Source organism: Cardiocondyla obscurior, linkage group LG03 (genome assembly GCF_019399895.1).
Source record: "Cardiocondyla obscurior isolate alpha-2009 linkage group LG03, Cobs3.1, whole genome shotgun sequence".
Lineage (NCBI taxonomy): Eukaryota > Metazoa > Arthropoda > Insecta > Hymenoptera > Formicidae > Cardiocondyla > Cardiocondyla obscurior.
In genome coordinates this window covers 5,007,106-5,017,997 of record NC_091866.1, presented here as the reverse complement: position 1 = coordinate 5,017,997, position 10,892 = coordinate 5,007,106, and the positions used below count along the sequence as shown (strand labels likewise).

At 35.2% G+C, this 10,892-nt stretch overlaps 2 protein-coding genes across 3 annotated transcripts; one reads left to right on the top strand and one right to left on the bottom strand.

The window, feature by feature from the left end:
- Positions 1–219: 219 nt before the first annotated feature.
- On the bottom strand, positions 220–4,230 carry LOC139101323 (polypeptide N-acetylgalactosaminyltransferase 3). Its single transcript, XM_070654365.1, has 12 exons — positions 4,091–4,230; positions 3,800–3,998; positions 3,085–3,432; positions 2,898–3,007; positions 2,633–2,813; positions 2,362–2,531; positions 2,133–2,300; positions 1,772–1,871; positions 1,295–1,704; positions 1,034–1,176; positions 680–946; positions 220–600 (listed from the first exon to the last, which is right to left on the bottom strand). Exons 3-12 carry the CDS (start codon positions 3,213–3,215, stop codon positions 469–471), a joined length of 1,812 nt encoding a protein of 603 aa, XP_070510466.1. The 5' UTR covers positions 3,216–3,432; positions 3,800–3,998; positions 4,091–4,230; the 3' UTR covers positions 220–468.
- Positions 4,231–4,290: 60 nt separating this feature from the next.
- Positions 4,291–10,686, top strand: Sec31 (secretory 31). Of its 2 annotated transcripts, XM_070654350.1 has the most exons (15): positions 4,291–4,418; positions 4,708–4,910; positions 4,984–5,303; positions 5,822–5,925; positions 6,028–6,273; positions 6,346–6,621; positions 6,713–7,084; positions 7,170–7,290; positions 7,367–7,672; positions 7,758–8,854; positions 9,001–9,090; positions 9,522–9,590; positions 9,693–9,929; positions 10,018–10,089; positions 10,208–10,686. In XM_070654350.1, exons 2-15 carry the CDS (start codon positions 4,708–4,710, stop codon positions 10,394–10,396), a joined length of 3,702 nt encoding a protein of 1,233 aa, XP_070510451.1. In that variant the 5' UTR covers positions 4,291–4,418; the 3' UTR covers positions 10,397–10,686. The 2 variants fall into 2 exon arrangements, with proteins under 2 accessions (XP_070510451.1, XP_070510452.1); XM_070654351.1 differs by lacking the exon at positions 9,001–9,090.
- The last annotated feature ends 206 nt before the right edge of the window (positions 10,687–10,892 follow it).

Sequence of the window (10,892 nt, the reverse complement as noted above, 5' to 3'; positions counted from 1 at the left end):
TACTTTGATGAATAATGCCGATAAGAAGTCATGTAGCAAAATAATGCTTACATATACGTACGCGATAATTATGGCATCGACATATTCTTATTCTCAAAACGATCGTCCATGTTCAGATTATTAACTGTGATCAAGCACAGTCATCTCTCGTCCATTAGATGGCGAAACGAGATCCATTTAAAAGATGAAAAGACTGGGCAGTGTAAAAAAATACCGTGCTTATCTATTCATTTTTTTTCATATAGATAAAAATTATTATTATGTATTGTATAATTGGAACTTTTTCACAGAGCTAAAGTATGTTTGATTTTATCAGTATAAAAGTAAAAAAATATTTTTCCATTATAATGGCAACGAATTGCCACATAGTTGATGCAGCAAAAAGCATATATTATTAGTTAGTAATAAACTGATAGTTTATTAAGGCATTGCTCTTTTTTTTCTTCGTTGTTAATAACATCGTGATCATCACTTCCATGGAACTGGTTCTAAGATCCATTGTTGATTGAGATTTTTAGTGCAAGCTGCTATAGTAGGCGTATCATCGTCAGTAGTTGCCTGAAGACACATCTCGGAAGGTACGTGCAAAAATACTTTTGTCTAGAAACAATTATTAATACTGTAAAAATTACTATAACAAGACATTATCATAGCTGATATTGCATTGGAGATACGGTACATGTTCATCGTACTGCCATTTCTGTCTTTCGCGGCCGCTACATGCCATTATTTTTACTTTTGGCGTTTTTTGTTGCGTATCCCGTTCCGGTGCGTCTAAGCATACGCTTTCATCAGTCATTATCACCCCCTTTTTGGTCATCACGAACATCTGACTGAGCATAGGTCGCGGTATGCATGAGTGTAGGCCTGCGTTCCCTGAAGGCTGTGCATAAGAACCTTTCGCAGTTGGTCGCATAATGCACTTCTTTGTTGCAGCATGCACTATCTGACATGAATAAAATTATAATTAATCTCAATTTGATTAGATGCTTTTTGAAAATTATATTACGTTATACAATAGAATAAATAATACCCTTCCGAAGAATCTATCGTCTGTAGGAAAAAAATGTTCCGGCCACACGTTCTCCAAATACCATTCGAAGCTTTTACATTGCAGTTTCTTGCGCAAAGCTAGTCTCGAACGAATTTGCTGCTTATATCTTAATCTAGCTGCCTCTAATAAAATGCAAAGTATAAGAATTCATCCGTCCATTAAATTAAAGATCTAATAAAATAAATAAAATTAATTCATAATAATAAATTGTATTAATATTATTATTAATAATAATTTTACCGGGATTGAACTTGAAATAAAACTCCGCCCACTGATCCATCCATACTAGGGCGACTCGGGCAAGGTTACCGTATAAGATTTCTCCGACGCCGCCCGGAAAAGTGTAAGGAGAGGATTTTCGAAAGAGATGCCCAACGTGAGAACATGGGGCAATTTCGATACTGCCACCGCATTGCCAAGTTCGGAATGACAATTCCAAATTTTCTCCACCCCAGATTCGCATCTGATCGTCGTAACTGCCTAACTCAAAGAAATATTCTCTATTTATAGAGAACAGTCCACCTGCCATTGCGGGCGTGCGAAATGGTTCAACAATATTATTACGCCTTTCGTTCAATAAGCGACCGTTCATAGTTAGCCAACGAAAGTGTAAGTCCCAGTTGAATGCACCCCAATGAAGCTCAAACGATCTACGAAAAAACTAAGTTTTAAAATACTGATTAAAAAGCGAATAAAAGAAATATAAAAATGAATTACTTTGTATAACTGAACGTATTATCGTTTATTATGTCAATCACTGGGGCGACTATTCTTGTTGCATTTTTACCGACCACCTCAAGTAGAGGTTCTAGCCACCCTGAAAATATTATATTTAATATTAACATTGAACACGAGGTGTTCGGACGTTAAGACATATCGCTAGCACCATTCTTGATCGACAGTGGAAAACATGAGTTGCACATTACCCGATGGTAATAGAAATGGTAAAGCGGAATTTTTTTTATCGGATAATATCGAGAATAAATAATAAATAACGCGTCAAAGAGCGCACTTATAGTATCTATGCAATAAAAAACGTTTCAGATATTAGTCTAATAAAATAATAGAGCTTACCTACCAACCGTACATTCGCAGTGAGCATCGAGAAACGTGAGAACTTCACCTTTAGCATCGTTTGCGCCCAAGATTCTCGCTTTTATCAATCCGATTCGTTCATTAGATCGCAAAACTTTTGTGGGAACATTCAATCTCTTGACATAATCATCCAAAGGATTTTTTAGAAATTCTAGCAACAAATAACGAGAGATTAGAACAAAAAAAGAAAATATAATTAATTAATTGCTTACCTCTTTCACTATTATCATCAACAAGAATAATTTCTTCTAACAGCTCTCTTCGAGATCTATTAATGACACTATGTACTGTTCGCAATAATGTGCTCCAAGCTTCGTTATGAAACACTATAATAATCGATGTTTTTGGCAAAATACCTAAGTTTGCATACCGTGAAATACATCTGTAAATTTTTTTTAATCGATAAGTTTAGAAGACATTTTTCAATTAAAAAAAAATATTAAACTTTTATATAACAATAAAATTAGACAACAGCACTCTTACTGTTTTTTCCTATAATCAGGAAGAGATCGATTTAATGGTATTTTATCGCTAGCCATTAAATTAAATCGATTAATTTGATATAGCTGCTGCATCTTGTAAAAATCTTTTGGATGTATTACCACAGGATCTCCATTTTTACCTTCAAATGGTAGTGGATTAAATAAATTTTTATTAATGACATCTGTAAAAAAAAAAAAAATATATATATATATATATGTAATATTTCTAATTATACGTAGATTTTAATACTATTTGTATTTATTACCTTTCGTGATATTTGGAATTTTTAACGAATCTACAGAATCTCCTATGTAATGACCGACCACGACATGTATGCCTCGATTATCAATGTAATCTTTCTGGTTTGCGTGAGGTCTATAACAACCGGGAAGATTCTCAATTTAAATTAAAATTAAAAAAAAATATAAATAACACTCGTTATTAAATTATACCTAATAAAATTATTTTGCTGATTGTCACTTCTCTCCTTGATTCTAGACCAAATCAGGATTGTACTTATAAATATGACGATCAAGAAAACGATCACCGACAGACGTCGTGATCGTCTTAATTTAGGCCACATTCTGAAGCTCGTTAGTCCATCATATCAATCTTGTTTGTATCCTCAATGTGGTAGAGAGTCTGTTTATGCACTAATCAGTTTTGAGAAGACCCGCTTCATTTTATGTCTTTACGTTGTCTCTAATTATCACGCAGATCCGGCCACCGTTATCACAAGTCTCTCGTGATCATTAGGTCGGGTCATTGCGACAAAAAAGAATGATTCCAAGAAATGGACTCTGGAAGGAAAATTGTTTATTAGTGCTTGTCAAAGCTTACAATTTATATATCATTTCAATTCATTCATGTTCTTCACAGCAAAATTAAAATCTAGGCTACAAAATTAGTTGTAATGTGAAAATTTTAATGTTTAAATATGAAAAGTTTAAATGTGTTTAAATGTGAAAATACATACAAATTAAATTAATACATTAAACATAAATATTAATTACATTTATATAATAATTATAATACTAAAATATTAATAATTAATTATTAATTTTTAGGTTCTAATAATAAATTACTCTTCGAAAAAATTCTACGTATAAATAAAATACGAAAGCAAATAAATTAAAAATTAAAACAAAGAAATAATCGTGATCTCACCTGGGACCTTGTTATACCTCGCTCGAACTCTTTGCCCAACTAACTACGGGTCACTTCTAAGTGAAAGTAGACGTTGAATAATTCGCGAGACAATCAACAAACTATCGCGGTGCAATGCAGAAACCGGTGATGCAACGCCACGAACGTCGGAGCCTTGGAAGGAGAGACAGGACGCCCATGCAGAAAATCAACTTCAACGCTGAAAATGACAGACGGAAAACTTGAGCGAACGATTCGCCGACCGACAGTGTTCGAAAAAAAAAAAAAAAGCGTATGCATATGCGGTGTTACCTGTTGATACTGTCTCGAGGCCTTCGAGTCGGAAAAAATTACTCCGACTCCAGTACTACGGTCAGTCGCGGAGCGCTGCGACGCCAAGCGACGCCGCCGTTCGGTCTTTTGCAGCAGCCGACGTGCGGAGGGAAATAAAAAAACGGGAACCTCGCAGATGTGGATGTGTGTAGTGCGCGGACGGAGCCGACGGAGGGCGGCACCGCTAAATCTCGCGTGCGGCACGCCACGTTGGAAGGCTTGACGGGTCGTCGTCGCATCTTGCCGCATCCCAGTTCGCCAGAAAAAAAAAACTCTGCCCGTCTTCGGCCGTCGAACACGAGTCAAGGTGAGAGTCCGTCAAAACGCCGAGACACCGGTATCGGTGATCGGCTTTGGTGATCGCGTCTCGCACTTCCTCGCGGCCCTCCGAGACGATGCACTCCTCCGCGACGTCAGCTGCATTCCCTGACATACCACCGTCCCACCGCGCTCGCGGTGCAATTAATCGCTGCAGCCCCACGCTTCTTGCCATGGTGCCACCGTGTCACTCGCTCACGAATTTTTTTTGTGACTCGTGAAGACGCTCTACGTGATGTACGTAGCGTTAAAAACCTCTTCTCTTACATTGCACGCAGATGAAAGTCAAGGAGCTGCTGAAAACAGTGAACGTAGCATGGTCGCCGCCAGCTCAGCATCCCATTATGCTCGCCGCTGGCACAGCGGCGCAGCAGCTGGATGCCAGCTTCAGCACTTCCGCCAGCCTGGATTTATACTCACTGAACCTGCAGCAGCCTGGGTATGAAATGGACCTCCAGGCGAGTGTGCCCAGCGATCACAGGTCAGTGGGTTATACGAAACGAAGTCCGATATCGTAGACTTGACTCTAATTGAGTAACATTTAATCGCCTTAGATTTCACAAAATTATTTGGGGATCTTACGGAAATAATCCAGCAGGCATAATTGTGGGTGGTTGTGAGGATGGAACTATAAAAATTTATTCTGCTGCAAAGTTATTGGCCAGGGATAGTAATTGCCTGATAAGCAGTCCACACAGGCACAGTGGCCCTGTCAGAGCATTAGATTTTAATCCCGTTCGAGAAGACAATCAGTTGGCTACAGGTGCAACAGAAAGCGAGATTTATATTTGGGATATTAATACAAACACACCTACAACACTATCTCGAAGTCAGCAGTCAGAAGATGTTCAGCATATTGCTTGGAACAAACAAGGTTTGATATTTTATAATGCTCGAAAAAAATTGCACAATAAAATTAATTTTGTAGAACAGCGCTCGTAATTAATAGCCCAGCTCGGCCGATTTTTGATCGTCTCCGCTTTTGGTCCCCCACTATCGCTCGAAACTCGACGGCCGGCTGCCGATCGCCCGAGAGACGCTTTAAATTAGGAGCGTTCCTATTTATATTCACGTTAGAATTATACACTTTATTAAATAATTAATAAAATTCTTTTTCTTAATTAATAATTTATATAATTACATAAAAAAATTTATTAATTATTTAATAAAGTGTATAATTCCAGCGTGAATATACATAGGAACGCTTCTGAGTTAAAGCGTCTCCCGGGCGATCGGCAGCCGGCCGTCGAGCTTCGAGCGATAATGGGGGACCGAAGGCGGAGACAATCAGAAATCGGCCGAACTGGGCTAATTCCGAGCGCTGATATAGAATATCTGCAATTAAATAGAAATAATTTGGGGAATAGTTAATATAATTCTTTTATTTTACAGCTTATTTAAAGGACATTCTTGCTTCTACATTTTCACAATGCTGCGTTATTTGGAACGTCAAAGAAAAAAAGCCAATATTCAAACTAACAGATGCCAATTTAAAGGTACAACTTTTTTTCTACTTCGATATTTTATATTACAATGCAATATTATTGATAAGTACGAAAGAGTATTTTTCAATACTGTATTTAAATTGCTTTACATAGGTACGCTGGAAAGTTGCACAATGGCATCCAGACATTGGAACACAGTTGTGCTTAGCATCTGAAGATGATCAAACTCCTGTCATTGAATTATGGGACGTGAGAGTTCCGACGTCACCTTTAAAAACCCTGCAATATCATCAGCGTGGTATTCTTTCAATTGCTTGGAATCCACAAGATGCTGACTTACTCTTAAGCTGTGCTAAAGATAACAAAATTTTGTGCTGGAATCCTAACTCAAATGCAGTGGTATATAATTATTTTTATACGTTACGTTAATAATTTTGTTAAATTTTTAGTATTATTATTTTTTTATGACAGAATGGTGAGGTGATATGCGAGTTAGCCCAGACAGCTCAGTGGAACTTCGATGTATCTTGGTGTCCAAGAAATCCAGGATTAATTGTTGGTAGTAGTTTTGATGGGCATGCTATCGTCTATTCGTTATTAGGCGGACAACAACAAGAAACAACCAAAATAGGAGATTCATTCCCAGGAATGGATCCTTTTACTCAATCTACAATACAAACGGAAACAACGGCAGTATTAACGAAAGCTCCTAAATGGTTAAAAAGACCACTTGGAGCGTCATTTGGAGTAAGTTTTTTTATTTTATTTTATAATTTCTTACTATGAATTTTTTTAATATTAAAGTGTACATTACTTAATAAAAACAAATTATTTTCAGTTTAACGGAAAATTAGCGATGTTTGAAAATCAACCCGCTGATCCAAATTTAACTAACAAAAAAACGAATAGAAAAGTTACTGTATTACAAGTAATTATACAACCCAGTCTTATTCAACATTCCAATAAATTAAAAGCAACATTAGAAACAGAACAATTCAGCGAGTTTTGTAAAGAAAAGATGGATAAAGCTTCAGATGAACACACCAAAAAAGTCTGGAAATGTGTGGGCGCTTACTTCGATGAAAACGTGACAAAGAATATATTGGAGTTATTGGGTTATAATACCGAGACAATGAATAATAAGTTGAATCAATTTGTGCCTCAGGATGATATAAATAGTATTGTGGAAAGAGTTTCTAATCTTAATAATGTAAGATTTTAATACTTTTGGATGCATATTTTCATTAAAATATAATTTTTTTTTAAAATTATATATATATATATATTTTTCCCAGGTATTAAATGGCAATGTAATGACTGGTAATACTGCATTTGATGGTGCAACAAAAGAGCAAAGTAAAAAGATATCGTCAAATAACTCTACAGATAGTACTTACGTTATAAATACTTCTGACGGTAATTAACATATTGATGACATAGTACTACAGCGAAACAAATTTATAATTAATTCATATTTTTGCCTTTTTTTTAGACGAGGACGGTCTTATTACTCAAGCTATTCTCTTGGGAAATATTGAGGCTGCTGTATCGTTGTGTTTCGCTAGCAAAAGATACGCTGACGCTATAATTCTTTCGATGGCCGCTAGTCCCGAATTATTAGCACGTACGCAATACAGATACTTTTTAGAGCACAATAGTGCATTAAATTCTCTCATAAATTCATTAGTTAGTGAAAATTGGGCGGAAGTTGTTAAGAACAGCGATATAAAATGTTGGAAGGAAGTACTCGTTGGTATATTTACACATTCCAATATACAAGAACGATCTATTTTATGCGGTAAGAATACCATAAAATATTACAAAATTAATTATTTTTATCTACTGTTATTACGTTTATAATATATATATATTGTGTTTAATAGATATGCTTGGTGATCGCTTAGTACAGTGTGACAATTCCATTCTCAAAAAGCAAGCGCAAATTTGTTACATTTGCTCCGGCAATTTGAATAAACTGATTGAAGTATCTGACGGCGATCTTCAAGAGATGGTAGAGCTAGTCATTATAATGCAGAAAGCCTTGGAATTTCAAGGTATTAGAGAAGTTCAGATAAAGGATAAAATTGCCACTGTACTATCTCAATATGCCGAGATGCTAGCAGCAGAAGGCGATCTTGAAGCTGCGTTGAATTATCTTGGCAATAGTCAAGAACAAAAAATATCGATGCTAAGAGATCGTTTGTGCAAAGTTATAAATTCCATGCAAGAACAAAGGCACGTCACGAAACCAACAACTCAAAATTATTACGATCAAACACGAAGAGTATCGCAAGGTCTATACAATCCGCTGCAACAGCCATTGCAACAAACTGCGCCTACAGTTCAAAATTGGAATACAACTCCACTAAAACAAACTTACGGAGCTCCTACAAATCAATTTAACACTCAGCCGTCTCAGCTTTACGGAATGCCCCCTCCTCCCCAACCTCAAGTGCAATCTACAATTTACGATCAATATTCTACACACTCGTACAATCAGATCCCAGCTCAGCCTCAAGTTCCTCCTCCGCCTCCACCGACGTCCAGTTCTAACTTGAGCGGTTCAAGACCATCCAGTGTTGGACCGCAATCGAGAACGAAATATTTGATAGATCCGTCTGTAAAATCTACCCCGTCGTATGGTCAAATCCCTGCGCCGTCAAATCCATTGTACAATTCTCAACAAGTCCCGCCTGTCCCTACCTATCCTCAGCAAAATTCATATCAGCCTCAAGTACCTATGTCGGGTAGCGTTTATTCGACTCAGCCGCCAAACTTTATGAATCCGAAGGAATCGGAACCTCTTCAAGCAAACATAATGCCGCCGTTACAAAATATGTCACAAACTCAAATGTACGATCCTATCAGATCGCAACCTGCTCCACAAATACCGACGTACAAGAGTGAAAATACGTATCAATTACCGCCGCAACCGTCTGGATGGAACGATCCACCTATTGGAAAAAGTTCTAGACCACAGGTAAAATTATAATCTTGACTTTACAATATTTAATTTCTATTACTAGCGTTTATTCGCGGTATGTCCTTTTCTTTTGCTCGAATAAATTTCTTACATTTGTTCTCACGATACTGATATATGTATATATTCGTTATAAAATCATATAGCCAATACTAGCACTATACAACGAAATGTCTGCAGAACATTCTGGTACTAGGAAGTGGAAGGAAAAATATTCGAAAGGTGTAGACGTTAAGGTAGTCGGTTTCGTATGTCGAGAATGTTATCTACAATGTTTCGCATAATTGTAGATTATCATTAGTGTTTCCATATATTTAATAGATCTAATCTAGCTGATTAGAGTGCAACATTTTATTTGTGTGATATGAACTAATAAGCGTGTTACATGAAAAAAAAAATTTAATTGCTTCGCATTTGAAACTTGGTGTAACGCAGATTATTATTATTTATTTATCTTACGTATCTTACATAAATTTTATAAGTAAAAAATTCTTTCATATATTTGATTAATGTCATTACTTTAAATTTTAAAATGAATTGTCAGGAGCTTTGTTGTCTGGAACTTTTTATTTATTTCTCTAGTACGTCATCAATCACCACTGCAAAGTGGCTTAAACATTTTTAATAAGAATGCATCACTAAGAATATATTATTAATATTTTTTCAGCCGAAGACAGATTATCAGCCACAAAATCCAATAATGTATCCATTGCAAATTCAACAATCGGAACCGAATGTAAGTTTTTTATCTCGACTATTTCCTATCCAAAACTAATATTTCAAATCTTCGTGCGACAGTATAATTTATACTTCAATACTTTTTTTAATTTTTTTTTAGCTATCTCAAGAAAATTTCTATCAAGAACACCCTCCAACAGTTTATAATCCACAATTTATGCAAGGTGTACCAAATACGGTGCCCTTAAACAAACCAACTGAACCGTTACAACCTGTAGCGCTTGCGAAAGTTGCGGAACCTGAAAAGCCTAAAGCACCTATACCTGAACAACATATCCATTTAAAAACTATATTGGATGAATTAAAAAATCAGTGTTATGAAAATGCAAAAAATCCAGTAAGTATTAAATTAATTTTAAAAGTACTTACTGTGTAATGATATCCACATATTAATTATTCATCGATTATTTATATTAATTTTCTAGCAAATCAAAAGAAAAATAGAAGACGTGTCAAAAAAATTAGAAGTGTTATATGATTGCCTCAGAGAGAATAAGGTGAGTCAGTTTTAACATTACACATTATGGTTGATATACAAAAATGCGCTTTTATCATTTAAAAAAATGCATTTTGTACATGGCTGTATATGTATTTTAAATGCGTTTTTTTTTTCAGTTATCTCAAAATACTTTGCAAGGCTTACATCAAATATCACAGATGATTCAAAGCGGTAATTATACAGGCGGATTAGATTTACATACGCAATTAGTATCAGGACCAGATTTTAGTCAAATAGCTTCCTTTATGCCTGGGATTAAAGTATTACTACTAAGTGCTCTTCAATTAAGCGTTTATATTAGATAGAATGCCCAAAAATCTAAATTGTTTATATATTCATTACGAATTTTTATAATTCTAACATGAACCCTTAATAAGAGGATTATTTGTTATATTAACTTTGTATAACAATTTAGTGAATAATGCAACATATAACTCTACTCATAACCAATTATTTGTCAGTCGAGTTTTATAAACTCTGTTTTGAAAAATATATTTTATTAATTATCAGAGTGTAAGGCAAACATTATTAAAATTTTGTTTTTATTATATGTATATATAATTATAATATTAAAATGTTATACGGGAAAATTAAACACTTGTTTTCTATAAATCTTAACATTTTCATTTCTATCTTGTGTTCAATACATATTTAATATGCAAAGTGGGATTTTGTAATATAAATAATTTTTAATTATACAGAGTGTTCTAAACAGCATGTCGCTCCCGAAAACTGTGGATAGAAAATTATAATCGAAGACGAAAAGTCATATATGCATAATTTTATAAAATTATCGATCGT